Source organism: Solanum stenotomum, chromosome 2 (assembly GCF_019186545.1).
Source record: "Solanum stenotomum isolate F172 chromosome 2, ASM1918654v1, whole genome shotgun sequence".
NCBI classification, from domain to species: Eukaryota; Viridiplantae; Streptophyta; class Magnoliopsida; order Solanales; family Solanaceae; genus Solanum; species Solanum stenotomum.
This window is the reverse complement of record NC_064283.1, coordinates 9,570,936-9,590,979: the sequence shown is the minus strand read 5'-3', so window position 1 is coordinate 9,590,979 and position 20,044 is coordinate 9,570,936. Positions and strand designations below refer to the sequence as shown.

Below are 20,044 nucleotides of genomic sequence, written 5' to 3'. Positions count from 1 at the left end.
TACAAAGATTCTCAATCAACGACTCTGATCCACACTTACGGGACTCATTACATTTTCATAGATATCGGATTGCTACTCAGACTTGACAAAATCTCTAAAAATTTCATTCAGACAATTTATTAAACAATTTAAGTGCACCATTTTACTTGATAATTTTTAGCACTCTATGTTTATTGTTTGACCTCCAAAATTTCGTTATTGTAGTTTGCTATTCAGTATGACAATCACAATACACAAAATATCCTGTTTTTTCCATTTAAGTATTTGACAACCTAAAGCACAAATACATTTCAAACTAAAGAAAAGAAGTAAAAATTCATCAATTCTCATGTCTTCCATAACTACAAGTTGCTCTGAAACAAATATTGCAATCAAAGCATTTGTTTCCTCTAGTGATTTCCACATTGGATTGAACATCTGACCAACAATACGTAAATTCTTGTTTATAAAGCGGTAGCCATTCAATACACAAATATAAGATAATTTATTTTATATTTATAAACTTTGGTAAACAAACGCAACAGAGTTAGCATGTATGAATAGTCAACTTCAAAGAATTTTGATCCAAATTTGGTAAAACANCCCCCCCCCCCCCCCCCCTCTTAACACAATTAAGGGTGTATTTGATAGGAAGAAAGATCTTTATCAATTTTTTCATGCTCGGTTGATTATTTTGGAGGCTAAGCTATTGTTGGGGAACCCCAATATAAATGATTTTCCTCTTCTGTTTTCTAGACTTTACAATAATTCCCTTTTTTTCTTTCCATTTCCTTATTTTCATTCTACTTAGGTGGAACAATTTGCTTTTTTCAGAGCAACATTGGAAAACACTCTCTTTTTATCATCTCTGCAACTTTTCAGATTTTGTATTAAACGTATGACATAACTAGGATCTTCAAATTCTGTTAGAGTCTTCTTCGTAGAAACAAGTATAGCAACTCCTACGCTCATTGATTTTGCACCTTCTAACATCTCAAGTTTCGAATTCTCAGGTTATTGGGGAAGGTCAAAGCAATAGAGTTTTTCAATTAAAAAACAAGTTGCTTAAAAATGAGAAAAAATACTTTTGATGAAAGTTAGCAAAAACAAATTTCACCACATTTCATATTCAGTATGGAACCTCGACATGAATTTCGAACCCATAAACCACTGAACCAATCTCTAATTTGTGTTCAAAGAATTCAAAATCTCTCTCTATTTATAAGAAACAAAACAAAAAAATTACCTTAAATATACAATATGATTTTTTACGAAATTCAGTTGAACACTCTCCCGCCCCATAGATCCACTTCTGCCCATACTCCAACACATCTCATTTTCACCTATCGCTATAGCCTCCATCGCCACCACCCTACACCCACCTTTCATCTTCATTTTCCATAATATCCGCTTAGATTATACATAAATGTTTTTAATTTTAAAAAATAAATAAAAAAATCACTTATTTAACACACCCAAAGTAGAAAATGAAGGTCTCCTATGAAAAAAAAATATTCCTTATGAATCACCCAAAAAACAAGTTCCCGCTTGTTGCTCATATTTTCCTTTGGTACTATAGTAACGACGACGGTTTCCATTCAAAGTCCTTAATTTTTCTTACATTTCTCATTTATTACCCCCTAATTTCTCCCCTTATATTCTCCATCTTTCTCTCTGTTTCCCTATTTTATCGCCTCTCAGATCTGTAAGTTTTTTTCTTACGTTTTCCCTATTACTTGCATGTGTTTTTTGATTAAACCCTTTTTGCATCTTCCTCACTCAAATTGAATTTTGAATTCCTGATTTTTTTCAGAAAGTTTAGTTTATTTTTGGTCCAAATTAAGTTTAAATTTTGTAGGTGATTGATCCTCTTGTTATAGTTATTTATTTATTTTTTTCCCTTTTTTTGGGAGGTTTTGATTAATTCGTTATGTTAGAAGATTTAGATTAACTGATGTTTTCAATGTTGATTAATGGAGGATTGAAGATTTTTGGTTTTTTGATGAGGGTAGCGTAGAAATGTCTAGTACAGTGTACTTGAAAAAAGTGAAAACAGTAAGCTAAGAATAGTGGAGGAAATATTGGGTGGAATTAGTGAAGTTGCGCGAAAGCTGACTGGTCATATAAAAAAATAGTGGAGGAAATAAGTTTTTCGTACTGAGATTAATGTGTTGCTATGGTTCCGAGCATAGGGTTTATCGGAGACAGCCTCTCTACCCTCATATGGTAGGGGCAAGGTTGCGTACATTCTACCCTCCATAGACCACAAGTGGGATTCCATTAGGTATGTTGTTGTTGGTCCAGTGTAGGAATTACAGGTTTCATATAGTTGTGTTGTGATTGGAAGTAGAATAAAAAGTAGATGTTTGTTTAAACGTGTTTCTCTCACATGAGAGATGCCTCTTGCTTTGTTCATAAATTTCTTGGAACTTATAACTTTTTTTTATTTGGTTAGTTTTTGGCAGCTGCCAAATTAAGAAACTCACTGTGGCTGTTAACTTTCCCATGATAGTAGACTCGCGTCATGGAAAAAGAAGATGCTATTATGGAAGGTTCAGTCAATCATCCTGCTGCTGAAAAGGAAGCAAATGAACCTATTCTTAACAATGAATCTGTAAAAAATAAAGTTTCTAGCCAGAGGAATTTAGGGAGTATACCAGATGTTCTGCAGGAGGTGAATACTGTGAATGATCGAATGGATGAACAGGAAAAGAAAATTTCTGTTGATAATTCTATTTTACATTCTGGTGCTGAAAAAAGTCAGGTTGATACAATTAATGAACCGGGGAAGGAGAATTCTTTAGGTGAAAGCACGTCTAGTTCTTCACTTGCTAATAAAAATGAGATTGATAAACCTGACTTAGATCAAGTTCTCATCCTAGGGGAACTAAAATCGTTAAAAAGTGGACAGGAACGCTCCGAAGCAGAGATGTCTGGTTTGAGTGGAAAGAAGACTGATTGTGTCAAAGTGGACTTGAAAAGTCTCCGCGAAACTAACAAGAATCTCGACGAAGTTGTTTATGAGGAGGAAGCAGAACCTGTATTTGATGGAACAGAAGAACCTGGGATGGGTGTTAATAGGAGTTTATCAGCCTGTTCTGCACACCGTGACTCAGAGGCACAGGGATATGTTTGGCCTGAGAAGGCAGTGGCTCTTACAAACTTTGTTAGATCGAAGAGTACAATTGCGGTGAGTACTGTTCTACGCCGCCTTTCTGGTAAAAGTGATGACGGGCAAGATGTTACAACTGAAGAAGATAAGAGTAAATGCTATGAGAAGAGTGCTGTTGCATCACAAGAACATGAAATGCAAGCCGTGTCTCAGAAAACTGCAGAACGGACTGGATGGAATCCCCTTAGCTTAATTGGGATTTTACGTGATGACACCGGAAACAGACTTGTGGAGACAGAGGTCTCACCAGAAGCAGTTTTACCAATAGCCATGAAGGGAAGGATTATATTGTATACAAGGTTGGGATGCCACGAAAGTAAAGAGGCAAGACTTTTTCTACACCGGAAAAGACTCAGATATGTTGAGGTCAACATTGATGTGTATCCTAGTAGAAAGATGGAGCTGGAGAAAATTGCTGGTGATTCTGTTGTTCCTAGAGTGTTCTTTAATGAAGTTTTAATAGGGGGATGGAGTGAGCTAAAGAGCTTGGATGAGTCTGGAAAGCTCTCAGAGAAGATTGAATATGTAGTTGATGAAGCACCATCATTTGAAGCTCCTCTACCACCTCTTTCTGGTGAAGATGATTTGTCTAGTAGTGGGTCTATCGATGAGCTAGCTGTTATTGTTAAAAAAATGAAACAGTCTATTGCTTTGAAAGACCGGTTTTATAAGCTGCGCAGATTCACCAACTGTTTCCTGGGATCAGAAGCTGTGGACTTCCTGTCAGAAGATCAGTACTTGGAAAGGGAAGAGGTCAGTTTTCAAATTGCATAAAGAATTAGCTTATGCTAACTGGGTTAAAATAAGTGATCATAAAAATGGTCAATAATATTTGTTTCTATTACTGTCAGCTACTAATAATATCTACAGATGCGGTACTCTATAATTTGATTCTTTTAAAGCTCAAGATTCCTCTAGAACAAACTAATCAAACCTAGGGGATCTTCTAAAGTTGCTTGTTGACCTCAACTTATGGTAACCATAGCAAAGTTTCGCAACATGTGAATTATGGCTGTTAATCCATGTCTAGTTAGGCTTTGCTTTGATGCTTAATATTCCATGTCTTGTTGTTTGTAACTATTACTAATATTTTCTTCATAAACCAGAGTGAAACTTCTTCTTGAAATCATTATATATGTATTATCTGAGGTCTGATGTCACCAGGTTAATACTCAATAATTATGTAGATTGTAGATAGTACCCCTGTAGGATTATTCATGTTTTATATTCAAGTATTTCTTTCTTGACTAAAACTCATTTCTTTTCTTGTGTCTTATTGTTACATATTTATTTCTACGTGCAATTTAGTTTTCATACATCAACTGTTCTTGGAATTGTATTTTAGTATTGTTATATAGAACATGTTCATTCCATGACCTCAATTATTGGACTGAAAACTAAAAGATATTGGTTTGATAGATGGTTAGATTTTACACACACATATTTGATGTGATTATTTTCTCTTTAAATCCTGAAAGTCTCCTTTCATTATGTTTACTCGAAATATGTATGTCGCCTGAGAGCATCAATGTTCACATTTTCCTGATAGAATACTGGAGATTTTACTGTTGAAATCAAAATTTGAAAGAAATTTTGATGGGGAGTGAACTGAGTACCAATGATCACTGTGTAGTAGTATGCCTCATGTTTGGATGCCCTCTAAATTTGTTTATTCCACAGCAAATATTTATGCACTGGTGCCTATTGGTAGACGAAAAAATGGAATCACAAGAGATGAAGAAATCCATCTAGTTAGTTTCCATAATCTTCATAAGATATGGAACTAGAAAGCAAGAAGAATCCATATTGTTAGTCCACACCATATCTGTGTGCTGTATTATTACAAATCATCTCTTCACCAGTTAAAGCGATAGGGAGATGCTACACGAGGAGTAATCCCTTCATCTTTAGAAGATATGGAACTAGAAAGCAAGAAGAATCCATATTGTTAGTCCACACCATATCTGTGTGCTGTATTATTACAAATCATCTCTTCACCAGTTAAAGCGATAGGGAGATGCTACACAAGGAGTAATCCCTTCATGGGTGAAGCAAGTGTATGTTCATACGATGAGGTGCAAAACGTTGACGCTGATTATATGACCTTAAAATATGAAAAAGAAAGAGAGAGAATGTGTGAAACAATCTATTTAAGTACCAAGACTTTTCTCTCTAGTCTCTACCGTGTTCAGCCTTCTCTATATCACTTTTTCAGTTTCTCTATTCCTTTGATACACTTCTCTCTCTGCATTTTTCATCTTCTAACAATGAATACTTCCTTCTTCTTATTCTAGTTTTGGGTTCTCTTTTTCTGCTACTTTGATCTTGGATGTCTCTTTTGCATTCCTCTTCTACTTTCTTATTACAGATTCATAGTTACTAAATTGATTAAATACCATACTGAATGCATCAATCAATTAATTTTATGGTCGTTTTACTGAGATTTAAAAGATCTATTATGCGATTGAATTTATCTTTCCTTGGCCTTGTAGAAATTACATATAATAATATATATTAAGTTGTTGGACTAATATTGTCATTATTGTATACTGGATGTTGGACTTGGTATTTCAATTGCAATCTTATGCTATAAATCTAAAATGCATATTTGTTAGGTAATATGTGTATTTTTGTTAAATAATGTACTTCATGTCAAAAACATGTATCACTTCTTGCTTCTTGCTTAAAATTCCCATCCGCCTTGTTTCTTATATGATCTTTTCGCTTTTAGAAACATCTTTCGTGCTGTGGATCATAACACTAATTGATTTTGTCCTTTAGGCTGTTGAATTTGGTAGGAAGCTTGCAATCAATCTTTTCTTTCAACATGTACTAGAGTAAGTATCTGTTTTTTCTTTTCATCCATCTCTACAGTGTGTACATGTTTTTGTCTCAGTGTCTAATCAGTCTGATATGTGTCCCCGTTCCTTGTTTTTTACAGTGAAAATGTGTTTGAAGATGGAAACAGTCTGTATCGTTTCCTTGATGATGATCCCTTTGTATCTCAGTGTCAGAACATACCAAGGGGTTTAACAGAAGTGAAGCCCAAACCCATAATAGAAATTTCATCTCGATTGAGATTTTTGTCTCATGCAATTTTTGAAGCTTATGCATCAGAAGATGGAAGACATGTTGATTATAGAAGCATCCACGGCAGTGAGGAATTTGCAAGGTTGGTTTCTTGGGTTCCATAAGCTGACAGGATCACAGGATGATATCCAATGTGTGTTCATACTTGGGTACACTGTACACATGCTTGTAGAACTTGTATTTCTTGGTATCGACTGAATGATGCTCTTCTAGGTACTTGAGAACAACCGAGGAGCTTCAAAGAGTGAACTTGAAAGACATGCCCAGGGAGGAGAAGCTTGCCTTTTTTATTAATCTCTACAACATGATGGCCATTCATGCAATATTGGTTTGGGGACATCCCTCTGGACCAATGGAGAGGAGAAAATTGTTTGGAGAGTTCAAATATGTCATTGGTGGGTGCACATATTCACTATCAGCTATCCATAATGGAGTCTTAAGGAGCAATCAGAGACCACCATACAATCTAATCAAACCATTTGGAGTTAAAGACAAGCGTCTTAAGGTAAGACTCTGTTTACATGGTCACAGCTATATCTTGGATTCCTACATATGTAGAATTTGGGAACCAGACATTCATTTGGGCAGTAATTTACTCTTCTTCACCTTCAGATATCCATTTGATCATATCCAAATGTGGTTCAGATGACAAAATATCAGTCTATTCAGTTGTTTTATTGCCAAGCACTATTCCCATTTAATTACGAGCTATACTGTAGCTAGCACAAATGGTAAGGTTCACATCTGAAGGAACAATAATATATTTGATCCTTGAAGATAGGCTAATCTATCATAATTTGTTGTGGTTTTCTTTGGTTCAAGTTTATAGTAGATGAAGTACTTTTAGTGGTCAGCATTTTGTTCTAGTTGAAACACTGAGTAATATATTTTTAGCTTTTCTAGGATGGAGAAATAATAGAACTTTTTCTGCTGCCACTTTTATGTTTTAACCATTCCCTTTTCTGGAAGGAATATAGTGTAACTATGCTGATCGTCAATCTACATCTTGAGAGGGCTGTTGCCTGTCTGCATATATTGTTGCTCAAGAGTAATGTTGCATCAGTACCAGTTGTTGTTTCCGTTCTTGTGGGTTTTCATGCAGAAGCTGTAATAGTGGACTGGTTATAAATTTGACTTCTTTTTTTTGGTTATAATTTGACTTGATATATAATAGTACAAGTTTTTGATTCCATGACTTCTGGTGCAAATGCTGACAGCACAATCTGGTTATAGAATTGGAGCTGCAGTAATTAGTGGTTGTGTTGACCACGTGGTTGTATTTTGAAACTCTTCATTTATATTATGTAATGTTTCTTGATCCATTCTCTGTCTAATCCCCGTAATCCATCTCTGGCTTGCAGGTAGCTCTTCCTTATCCAGAGCCTCTTGTTCATTTTGCCCTGGTTAATGGTATGCGATCTGGGCCTGCTCTTCGATGTTATTCACCTGGAAATATAGATAAAGAGTTGGTGGAGTCTGCCCATGATTTCTTAAGAGATGGAGGACTAATTGTTGATCTTAGTACCAAGGTTGCATACGTTAGTAAAATCTTGAGATGGTGAGTTCTTAATTCATTTGTGTAATCCTCAGGGGTGTATCCTCCCTCCCGTTCTAGTAGCAACCCTATGCAATGATATGGATATCTGATGATTTAACTTGCATAACATAGAGTTTCAATAACACCATACTAAGAATTGCTATTTTTATTGTCAATTCTCAGGTTTAGTGTTGATTATGGGAAGAATGAGGTTGAAGTATTGAAACATGCTGCAAATTACTTGGATTCATCGGTATCTCAAGCTTTGCTAGAGTTGCTTGCCAACAGTCAGCTGAAGGTGGTGTACCAACCTTACGACTGGGGACTGAATAACTAGCGTTGGATTCTACCTCCATTCTCAGAGTCACTGTCAACTTTGTGTGCTATTACAAGAAATTTCAACATGATATTATGTGAAAGTAAAATTCATGTTTCTTTGGTCTCAACCCAACTTGGCTCTTGTCACTGTTATATGAGGATTTGGTGAAAGTGCCTCATATAATAGCAAAAGTAATAGATTAGACATATGTTATATTTGCTGGTTTATCATGTGAGTTATTTATAATGCGTCTTTCCACCCATGCAACTCCCCCTCCTCCCCAACACTGACAGTGTAAAGAATTTCTATATAGTATGTATAGTGAGTGTTTTTTAAAAATGTTGGAGGTAACCCATCTTTATTTGTGGTTATTATCATTTAGGTGAATGAATATAATATATTTTGTGCGCGCTTTCTAGAAGTTGGACTCTCTTATAAACCAGTCAATTAGTCTGTTGGAGAATTTTTTAATGTATATCTGTTTGATGTTGATTAGTGACAACCTAGAACTATTTTTGTTTGGTATACCATATATATGGTAGATAATATTAAAAAATTTACAACTGTCTTGTTAAAGTTGTGTATTTAAATTAATTTAGGTATGATGCTGTTGCGTTTAAGTATAGCTTAGCTTACAAGCCTGCCTTACACGCTATGTCATATGGAACAATAAGAGTTAAGATACTTATCAATATTATTATTAAAAAGAAACAAATCATCAGCTATGTGATAACAACTTAAATTCAGAGTTAATTGAATTTAATCTTATCATTTTATTTGTGACGAGAAGTTTTTATACATGCACAAATGAATACCATAACAAATTTAATCCTATTACAAATTACAAAAAAAATTATATTATGATACTTCATCTCTCCAATAATAGTTGTCATTGTCCAACAATACTTGTTCAATTTAGAAAATCAAAAGATATTTTACTTTTTGTGTATTTTTTAATTCTGCTATTAAATATTATGATTTATGTATCATCTAACACATTTCTCAAAACATTAAATTTAATAAAGTCAAATGATAATATAATAATATTAGCCGTATTATTTATTGTTTCTTAAGGAGTGTGTCAAGTCAACATTGGACAATTATTATTGAACAAAAGGAGTATTATATTTAGGTTATAACAGTGATGATTTTCTCCTTAAATTCTATACGCAATAAAATTTCCCACGAGGGGAATAATGGTTTTTTACTTTTTCAAACATTTTTAAGAGAGAATGAGACAAGTTTTCAAACCCACCTAACAAATTGACCCCAAAGAAAATGAAGTTATATAATCATTGTCACAAATCACAAGATGATATATAATTTTACTTTTTTTTTAATGTAAACAAAAAATATTATTCAAATTTAATTGGGTAAAATCATGAATTAGGGTTTTCATTGTTACTACTATTAGATTAAGATACAATGCTTAAAATAGCACTCTCCAGTTGAGACTAAAGCCCAAGTTGCGAATAGATTGAACTGCAACCACTGCTTGCTTCTCTTCCTATCTTTCTCCGACGATAGTCGATCTGTAAGTTCCTATTTTTCCCACTCTAATTCCAATAAATAGGGATATGTGAATTGTGTTATTATTGTTTTTGTATGTTGAATTCCTATTTTTGAGGTATTTGAAGTAAATTAACCGGAGATCTCAGGTTCAAATCCCAGCTAAAATTCATACGTGGGTTTAATTGGCACTGTGCTTGTGGACTGTAGTTAGGCTGTTTGGTGGATTTGTTGTGTTCACTCAAGCTGGCTCGGATACCACCGTCATAAAAAAGAAAAGTGAAATGGGAGTTCTTAAGTTTCAATACACCTATCAAATCATACTAATGTACTAAAGTTTTTTTTTTTTTTAAGTCAATTTGTTAGAGAAAACCGTTTTTAATTTGTTTTATTGCTACCCAAAGTGTGTCATTAAGTTAAATGCTAATCCTAATTTGTGTATCCAATAGGCCTTTTTGAGGTAATGTTATTATGTAACGGATTAGAATGTTTTGTATGGTTGAAAACTTAGAAAAGAAAAGAGCTTCTGTAAATTAAGATCACATGTGGAGTGAAGAAATATATTGTTTTTCTATTGGGAGATTGCTTGGTTGAGAATTTTGTTGTGAATCTGAGTTGCTATTGCTTTTCCTTGTTGTCTGAGCAGATTCTTTTCATGTACCATTCATGTAGTTGATGCTCTTTGGTGTTGGAACGGCAAGGTCATTTTGTTTTAAAGGAATATATACTAAATCTACTGTTATAGTTGGTTATATTTTCAGTACAAGAAGTTTTAGTACGATGAACGAAGTTGGAATTGATAGTGCCTCTAGTTTGCTTACAGTGGAATCTGTGGGAGAGGTTCCTGTTCTGCGTCCTGTGTCAGTGAGAGCAAAATGTTCTTCAAATGTTCAATCAACCCCAGAAATTGAAAAGAAGTATGTCCATGGTGTTTATGATGCCATTGCTCCCCATTTCAGTTCCACTCGGTTTGCGAAGTGGCCTAAAGTGTCAGCTTTCCTAAGCTCATTATCTCCTGGTTCTCTCATCTTAGATGCTGGATGTGGAAATGGGAAATACTTAGGATTAAATCCTGATTGTTTCTTCATTGGCTGTGACATTAGTGCGGCTCTTATTAATATATGTGCAGATAAAGAGCAGGAAGTTTTGGTTGCAGATGCTGTGAACCTACCATATAGGACTGGTTATGGTGATGCAGCAATTTCTATTGCTGTGTTGCATCACCTTAGTACTGAAAGTAGGAGGAGGAAAGCGGTAGAGGAGCTTGTCCGTGTTGTTAAAAAGGGCGGGTGTGTTTTAATTACTGTCTGGGCTAGGGAGCAAGAAGACAGTTCGTTAATTGAAAAGTGGACTCCACTTAACCAAAGGTATGTAGCGGAATGGATAGGACCAGGGAGTCCTCGAGTTCGCAACCCTTCATCTCCTCGCATCCTTGAAAGCATCCCAGAAGCAGAGGAAAATAGTGCCGGGGAGCAGTTGAAAGGTCTACATGCAAACTCTTCTAAAGTAAAATCAGCTGAAGTTATGCACCCAATATCTCTGGATGAAGGTCATTCTTTGCCTACTGGATCTGAAAAAAATTATCCAGAGCAGCAGGAATTCTTCGTTCCCTGGCACTTACCTTATCATCGAGCTGAAGTAAGTGGGGCTTCAGCTGTTGCCTTGGCTAGTGGTTTGGCAAAGAAAGATGATAAGAAGGGCTCTGTGGTATACAATAGATATTACCATGTTTTTAGTGAAGGTGAACTTGAGAGGTAATTTCTTTCTATTCTATAAAAGTAAAGGAAATCTCTATTATTATTATTATTATTTTTGACTGATATCATTCTGTCAAGTCGCTATATGTTAACAAATGCTTGTCATGGTTAGTAATTTTTCCAATCAGCATAGACAACCAAATTTTCTTCATACTTCTTATAAGTGTTCCGTTATGTCTTCTTTGGCTAAGACAGTTTAAACACTTGTATTGGATTTTAAGTAGAAATTTAGTGTACAATCAATCCTCTCGTAATAATATGGTATAGAGTTTGAATCTCTAAAAACATATCAATATTCAGGAGGTCACATGTGAGTCTTTGGAATTGTATTGACCTCAAAAGACCAATGAGCTTTGGAGTTCTGATTATCACATTGTAGGCAATGCAGGAGTCACTTTCATCCTTATTCGGAAGTAATAATGACAACTTTACTGTTTATCCCCATACACTAAAGTGCCTGCATATAGATGTATGAATGAAACCAAACAAAAGAGCCTCTGCTTCCAGCTGATAAGTTTCTCTTGATAAGTAAAGTTTAGTTTTTGTTTCCCATTATCAGAGGACTTGTACTTGTGTCTCTTATTTGTTCTGGAGTTCTTTAATTGTTCCTTTCATACCCCCCCTCCCACCTTTTCTGTTTGGGGGTGGGAGGTTATTGAGTAGTTGGGGTGAGGAGTGGGCAAGATGAGGTAGTACCTCTCTGTTACGCAGTTTCACCAAATTAGAAGTTTACCAATTTGTAACAATGAGCTGCACTAATCAAAATGTTCTGTTCTTCGACAGGTTGGTGTCTGGTTTGGACAATGCCATTCTTGTTGATAGATTCTACGATAAATCAAATTGGTGCATCATTCTTGAGAAAACATCGTGATAGTGTTGAACTTTTGAGAAGATTCTTGTACTTCCATTTGCAAAGTGAAATCTAGTATATGAAGTCAACAACCCTAGTTGTGAAAGGGTGGTATTGTCTTTCATGCAAGGAGTATATTGCTACTGATTATGGAGAAACAGAAATATACGTCTAGTCCTTCATTCTCCGCTGCTCGCCTGGTTGCATGTATCTCTCATCCTCATGTGATCGCCTGCCTTCTTGTGTTATGTATGACAGTGTCTTGTAAAATGCAATTATTTTTATGACTTTGGAGACAGACCTGAGAACAAGGGTTTGATATCCAAGTTACTTCAGTTTTGGGAGATAGCATTTTCTTGAATAAATTTATGGCTGTGTTTTTATGGTACTGAATACATTTCACAGCGCCTCTACGTTCAGAATTGAATCATAAACCATCCCTTAAGTTAATAGGTTGGATTAAACTCTCCTAAAATATTACACTAATCCTAAAATGTTCTTGAAGTATGCAATGTAGCACTTTTAGTCCAACCTTGAAGGTATCTTTAGTCCCATTGAAGTTTCTTTGCGTGATTGGTGCAAACTTTGGAGATCAAAATTGAGGTGCACATAAGTTAATTTAATCACTTTTATCATTGAAAAGAAAAAGGAAGCACAAGAGCATCAATAGGAGATTGATAGAATGATGTAAAATTTTCATAATATAATAGGTGTGCAAAGTTATAAATATTTAGTTAATTTACTTGTAATTATATTAAAATTACCAAGAGAGTATAACTAGGACTAAAATTCGATCGAATGTAAGCACAAGAACATCAATAGGAGATTGATGGAATGATCATAGTATAATGGTGGTGCGAAGTTATAAATATTTAGTTAATTTACTCGTAAGCATAGCGACGATGAGATAGTTTGTGCAATGTGCACCGCTTCTCCAGTTTTTTGGGTATAAATACCGAAAAATCAAAATATCGAACAGAACCGAATTTTTCTGGTATTTCGGTTTTCGGTATTCGGTATAAATTTTCATATTTTTCGATATTTTGGTATGTAACTTCTGTATTATTCGGAATTTCGGTTTACCGAAATATATTATATTAGAATATATATTAATATTTATTATTAAAGTGAGCACGCATTTTTCACTTTTCAGATTTTCCTAATTTCCTTCAACTGCTCACTGCCCAGCGCCGCTTTCAAGTTTCAGCCTTTCACTGCCCTTAGCGCTTTCCCACTTCCCACTTCCGGCGTTGTCGCGTCGACCAGCGACCGGCGGAGCAGCACTCCAGCAGCAGCAGCTGGCGACCACCATCAGGATTCAGGCATCAGGTATTGTATATTTGTATTTGATATACAATACAACTCATAACAAAAATTGAACCAAAATAATAAAAATCAAATCGTATCGAAGTGTTCGATACACATGGTACAGGAACCGAAAATTGAAAAATAAAAAAAAATACTGATCGAACCGAATTACCCGTCCTTACTTTTATAATTTGTCTTTGCAGGAAGGTCCTGACCCGACCCGGCCCGTTTCATGATTTGTCTTTGCATCTGCCTGGTATTTTGTTGCAACAAACAGAGCGAGTGGTGAGTTCATCTGCTTTCTTCTTCACTTATAAACCCTCAAAAAAATCTAAAAAACTTTTTTATATAGCATTAAAAAATGGTGCTAGCAGCTTCTATAACAACATGCTATGCCGTTTCTGTACGGCCGTCCACTTCTGCTTCTAGAAGCTTCTCTCTTCTTCCGCCGCTCTCTCTTATCCGAAGTCCAATTCAACAGCGCCAGCCGTTCCTCGCCGGAGCTAATTCCGGAGGTATGTAGCCTCTCCCGGTCGAAAATTACTTACTTCTTCATGCTTCTGCAACTTGAATAATTTGTCAATTCATTTCAGCTAGCTAGTACACTTTACTCAATCTCCCTTCATATTACACTCTTTCCGTTGGTGGTATCATGAAAATATTATATTACTGATACATCTCATTAATATAGTTTTCACTTCCTGAATTCTAATTCATTTTACTATTCGAATGTGTTCAAAATTTGAATTTAGAGATGTTTATAAAAGAAAAAAAAATTAGAAATTGAACGTAGTTGTAATGTATTTTCTGTCAAAGTAATCTTTGGAACTCTTTATTTAGTATGCCTTTGGACAAAATTTGTGGTGAAATTCAAAGACAAGATTGTTAAGTTCAAAATTTGAACTTAAACATGCTTAACACAGAAGAAAATAATATAAAATTGAACTTAGGTGTGATGTATTTTCTGTCGAAGTAATCTTTGAAACTCTTAATTTAGTATGTGTTTGGACAAAATTTATGGTGAAGTTGGAAGACAGGATTATTTGAAGATGAGAATAGCTTTGTCTGAGTTAATACTTTCCTTCCAAATCCAGTATCACTAGTTTAATATTACCTTAGTTAAGTTAACATCTTAACATCTGGAATTAGTCGAAGCTCAATATAAGAATGGGATAAGGGGAGTAGAATAATTTGTCTATTGGTTCTGTGAAATTGTTTGGATAATAATGTTGTCTCTCAAAATGTTAGGTTCTCTCTTATCTGTAAATGGAGTGAGGTTGCGACAGTCATCCTTTGCTGCTGTAATTGGCGATACACCTGCTGTGTCAGATGGCGCAATTAACAAGGAAACGTCCACTACTAAATTATCTGATTCTGCTACTAGTCAAGAAACTTGCGTGGAAAATGGAGAGGACAGGAAAGATGCTTCTGAAGGGTTGGATGAGAATAAAATGATCCGAGTATGCGACAAGTTAATTGAGGTCTTCTTGGTTGACAAGCCCAAACCTACTGAATGGAGAAGATTGCTAGCATTTAGCAAGGAATGGAACAATATTCGGCCCCATTTCTACAAGCGATGTCAGGACCGAGCAGACAGTGAAAGTGATCCTGGAATGAAGCACAAGTTTCTCAAGCTTCAAAGAAAGCTAAGAGAGGTAACTAACTTCCATAGCGAGCATTGAAGTTGTCATTCTGTATATGCCAAATCATGAATTACTAACTGTTTTTGCTTTCAATTTCCGAAGAGGCTCAATTATGTCAAACTCATTTTGGAATAGTTTCAGATCTCCATGAATAAGATCAAACCTTATTTCGTTGCATTTAGTTGAGGTTCCTCTTTAAGAAAGTTTCAGCAAGGCCTCAGTTGACTCATAAATACTAAAATTAATCAGTTATTTATGTTTAGTTGTTGCTAGTTGCAGTGCTCTATTGGGATGAGATGCATTTTTATGATCAATCACATGTTACAGATCAATGGATTGAGGATTATATTAGTAGTTTTCTTGCAAAATTTATCTTATTTTCTTGTGTTAAAATTTTCAGCTTTCATGTGAGCTTGGTCTGTTTTTGTTGAAATTCAACTTGGAGGTTTCTTTTCCAGGTTGATGATGATGTTCAGAGGCATAGCGAACTTCTTGAGGCAATCAGAAGGTCACCATCGGAGGTTGGTGATATTGTTGCCAGGCGTCGTAAAGATTTTACAAAAGAGTTTTTTGCTCATCTTCACACTGTGGCAGAATCCTATTATGATGATCCAGCGGAGCAAAATGGTAAACATGCCTCCTTCCTGAATTTTCTTCTTCTTTTGGGGTCATACTTCTGATGAACGTTTGCATTGTAATCTGCACTAAGACGCTATTTCCTTTTTGCAATATATACATTCTAGAAATGTTGTTTCCCATATATGAACACATATATTCTCCCCCAAAGCTCACAATATGTGAAGTCACTCCTAAGGTCCAAGGGGAAGAAGTCAAAAGGTATCAACTGAAAAATTTCTCCTCTTGCCATATAAAGCAAATGCTAGTATGCTACAATATAATATTTTGTTGTTTCAATGAGATAGAAGAAGCTTTGGAGAATCTCTGACTCTGGGAGTGTAAACCTCTTACTGTAAATTCAGAAATTGGAAGCCATGAGCTCCACAAAAATCAGTTCCTTATTTTTCATAACATTGTTTCTGCTGTTGATCGGTTTCACTGACAAGATTTTGCTTTTTCTTAATAATTAGCTGTGGCAAAACTAGGGAATATGTGTTTGGAAGCTGTAGAAGCTTATGATACTGCAACTGAAAGTATGGAAGCGTTGAATGCTGCAGAGTTGAAATTCCAAGATATAATCAATTCTCCTTCCGTGGATGCGGCTTGTAAGAAAATAGATGATTTGGCCCAAAAAAATCAACTTGATTCAGCACTGATGCTCATGATTACAAAAGCATGGTCAGCAGCCAAGGACTCGGACATGACAAAAGATGAGGCAAGATCATTCTTTCCATCAGATACACATCCACATCTCACTTCTTCCAGTATTTTCTTCATTCTAGCATAAACTTGATTTTTTGTTCAGAGAAGGTCATTGTATTATAAAAAGTAAAAACATCACTAAGGTAGTGCTGGTCTATTTACAGGTTGAGCTAAAAACCAAAAAAAAAAATCCCTTTCTAATCTTATAGGGATTCCTAGAGGCTAAGAATTGATACTGCATCTGCATCATTCACAAACTCCTCACGTCAAGAAGAGAACAAAATTATACAATTAACCTTGATCTGCTGGATTTGCTTGCCTTTTCTTCGATACGTCTATTGTTTCTTTCCCTCCATATCCACCATATGAATCTAGGATAGTCTCTGACCACCATGTTTTATTATTCCTCTTTTTTTTGAACAGGTAAAAGTGATATATGATAGCACAATATTGGAAGCCTGAGACTAAGCTAGTGCCTTTTCTTCATCCTTGTTTTCTTGTTCCTTTTTCTGCCATTGTTCCAACAATGTACCAGTTCTGCGGTGTTACTTGGCATAACCCATTTTCGGAAAAATATGTGTTAGAGTAGGGCCGTAACTTTGCAATGAATGAACAAATGGTTTATCGTTCTGCCTCCTCCCGCATATTTGACATCTGTTATGTAGAACGATACCCCTCCTTTGAAGGTTTCATGAGTCAGTCAAGTATTATGGGCTACTTAGTAATGACCAAGAGAAATAGGCCACTATGTATGGTGCTTTTGTTTTCCAAATCTGTTGACAAGGCCAAAAAGTAGAACTTTTTGTTGGTTGTGTGACTGAGTATAGGTCTGGTAGCAAGACTTCACAGTAAAAAATGTTTTGCTATGTTGCTTTCATGTTAAGACATCCTCATTGCGATTGAAGCTATGGCAAGGTTCCAAAAGATTGAGCTAAGTTGTAAGTTTTCTAACTTCCTAATCATTGGGATGCCTTCTGAAAATGAAGTTTCAAGTGCATTGGTCTCTGTAGTTAGCCACTGTGGCATCAGGCTGATTTTGACAGTCTGTATTAAGCAGGGAGTTGGTCTCTCAAAGGGAAATTGCCAATCCAATTATCATTCCAGAAGGATATTCTCCTTCCATTACCCACTTTGAAGTCAATATTTTCAGTGAAGGGAAGGAAAAGTGTCCTTATGCTTCTCCATGAACCCACTTCATGTAGTAAAGTTCTGCTTCTGATACACCCAAAGCTGTTTGCTCCATAGCGAAGAATCCAGAACACTTCCCTTTTTGTCCATGGACAACAATTTGGAAAAGCAAGGCCCTGAACAAAGTCAAATGCTTCACTTGGATTGTGCCAAATGATAGATGCCTCACACTTGAAAATCTACAAAAGAGAAGCTTACAGTTATCCAATAGGTGTATTCCTTCTGAGGAAGATGGAGTAGTTACTTTTTCCTCCATCTTAAGGTCTCAAGCGAGGTTTGGCTTTTGGTTTTGAATATCAAATGGTGCATGTCGAAATCCATTTTAGATCTCCTACTTGCATGGCATTGGTAAGGCGTCACCAAATCAGATTTTGGTACTTGGAGCACATTATTTTTTGGGTTATTTGGAATGAAAGCAGCGCCACCAATTTTTGAGGGGAAGAAATATATTGGGATCAAACTCAAACACAATTGTATATCTTGGCTTAGTTTTGGTGCAAAGCCATGTTGGACTTTCTCTGTTCCTTACATGACTTGTGAATGCACATACCTTTTTGGATGTACAACTGAACAGCACCTTGCTTGCTCACATCGATAAACTTTACCTTGTCAAAGTAAATAATCCAGTACACTGTTTATAAGAATAAGCTTACCACTAAGAGAGAGATATTGACTTTTCCAACTAGATATATCTTTTTTCACATCTTTCAAGTATCTCTTACCAATTACTATCTACTTTGCAGTTTGTTCCCAGAGAAAAGCCAAGATATGTAGTAGGTAAGTTCCCAGTGTCACATCTAGCATTAACTTGATTAAGAAGTAGAGGCTTACTGAAATGACGGCATTCAAACAGACACAATTCTTAGTGATATCCAAATAATTCTTGCTTTTCCTGTGGGAGCCCCTTAAGATTTGATTTTGTTGGAGAATATTTCTCTCTACTCTCTAGTGTTCTTACCTCTCCATTTCTGAGCCTATAGAAGAAGAACATGAGGCAAAGTATTTATGACTAACTGGTAACTTATCTCATTAGCAAATGTCATGTGTGATTTTTGCTAAGCGACATGAACGTAAATAGTCTACTGCCCACAAACTAAAATTATCAAGTTGGAATTGGTCTATTGGAATAGTGATTGTTGTCCTCCATGCTGAGAAAAGTGCTTATGCCCATTAAAATAGTGTGTAGTTGGTAGCTTCTGTGCGTTCATGCACCAAGTTGCTTTGCCCTTGTGACCTTTGCTTTTTTCATCTAGCATTTGAAGAGAACCTATTGTTGGAAATTTGGTATGCTTATATGTTGAAGTTGCTATTGGAATTTTACAGGTAGCATAGCAGGTCTCCATCTTAGAGGTGGTAGTTTTATGTTTTAGAATTTCAGGACAGATAGACATAGCTAGCGCTAAAAGATAACAGTCATTTGGCCATTCTTATCTAAGTTACATGATTTCATGTTTCAACCCTAGTGTTTTGATGATAAACTTTTGCATGAGATGCAGTTCTGTACAAGTATGTTGGCTCAGCAAAGTGTTTGGCTCTACTCACCCCTGTGTCAAATAATTTATTCCTTTTTTTTCTAATAGGCAAATGGTTTGGCTTGTGAAGTCTTATTTTTCTTCTCCATTTTTTCAGGTAAAGGATGTTCTTTATCACTTGTATAAGACAACAAGAGGAAATCTTCAGAGGCTCATGCCAAAAGAAATCAGAATTCTGAAATATCTACTAACGATTAAGGATCCTGAGGAGCGAATGAGCGCTTTGAAAGATGCCTTCACACCGGGAGAAGAACTTGAAGGGGAAGATGTAGATTGCTTATACACGTATGTATCAAATCTTACATTTAATACTTTGACAGTTTCATTCTGAAATTTTACATAATTGTACTTTTTATGTCTTAAATACTACTTTCCATTAGAGGTTATATTTTTCTCTCATTTTTGGTTTCTTTAATGTAGTTTTACTTTTTAACTGTGACTAATAAATGCCTAATCTTTACAGGACTCCGGAGCAGCTATACAACTGGATAGGGACAGTGCTGGATGCATATAATTTCAGTAAAGAAGGCACTCTTATAAAAGAAGCCAGAGACTTGATGAACCCTAAAATAATTAAGAAAATGGAGGAGTTGAAGAAGTTGATCGTAGATAACTTCATGTAAGCATTTGCTTGAATGTAAGCAGGTACGAGCCTTGCTGCCAGTGCCAGATTCATGCTCGTGCTATAAATCATCGATATGCAATATATCCCTGCTCTAATCTGGCTACTACATGATTGCATCGCAAACTGGAATATAAAGCCTGATGGATTCAATCTGCGTTGGATATTTCTAGACTTCGATTCAGGAGCATTGGGATGTTGCCAAAAGTGTCGTTAGC

At 35.7% G+C, this 20,044-nt stretch overlaps 3 protein-coding genes across 4 annotated transcripts; all 3 read left to right on the top strand.

Moving 5' to 3' along the window:
• Window positions 1–1,481: 1,481 nt before the first annotated feature.
• LOC125854882 (uncharacterized) lies at window positions 1,482–8,322 on the top strand. The gene is made up of 7 exons (XM_049534479.1): window positions 1,482–1,684; window positions 2,435–3,904; window positions 5,933–5,988; window positions 6,093–6,323; window positions 6,455–6,746; window positions 7,603–7,799; window positions 7,962–8,322. Exons 2-7 carry the CDS (start codon window positions 2,504–2,506, stop codon window positions 8,113–8,115), a joined length of 2,331 nt encoding a protein of 776 aa, XP_049390436.1. The 5' UTR covers window positions 1,482–1,684; window positions 2,435–2,503; the 3' UTR covers window positions 8,116–8,322.
• Window positions 8,323–9,454: 1,132 nt separating this feature from the next.
• LOC125854891 (tRNA (carboxymethyluridine(34)-5-O)-methyltransferase) lies at window positions 9,455–12,624 on the top strand. Its single transcript, XM_049534492.1, has 3 exons — window positions 9,455–9,631; window positions 10,253–11,360; window positions 12,147–12,624. Exons 2-3 carry the CDS (start codon window positions 10,282–10,284, stop codon window positions 12,232–12,234), a joined length of 1,167 nt encoding a protein of 388 aa, XP_049390449.1. The 5' UTR covers window positions 9,455–9,631; window positions 10,253–10,281; the 3' UTR covers window positions 12,235–12,624.
• A 799-nt stretch (window positions 12,625–13,423) lies between these two features.
• Window positions 13,424–19,871, top strand: LOC125854888 (uncharacterized protein At4g37920). Of its 2 annotated transcripts, XM_049534488.1 has the most exons (8): window positions 13,424–13,542; window positions 13,725–13,806; window positions 13,874–14,036; window positions 14,770–15,176; window positions 15,623–15,791; window positions 16,253–16,497; window positions 19,302–19,489; window positions 19,668–19,871. In XM_049534488.1, the coding sequence occupies exons 3-8, from the start codon at window positions 13,883–13,885 to the stop codon at window positions 19,825–19,827; spliced, it is 1,323 nt and encodes a 440-aa protein (XP_049390445.1). In that variant the 5' UTR covers window positions 13,424–13,542; window positions 13,725–13,806; window positions 13,874–13,882; the 3' UTR covers window positions 19,828–19,871. The 2 variants fall into 2 exon arrangements, with proteins under 2 accessions (XP_049390445.1, XP_049390446.1); XM_049534489.1 differs by lacking the exons at window positions 13,424–13,542; window positions 13,725–13,806 and having other exon boundaries at window positions 13,833–14,036.
• The last annotated feature ends 173 nt before the right edge of the window (window positions 19,872–20,044 follow it).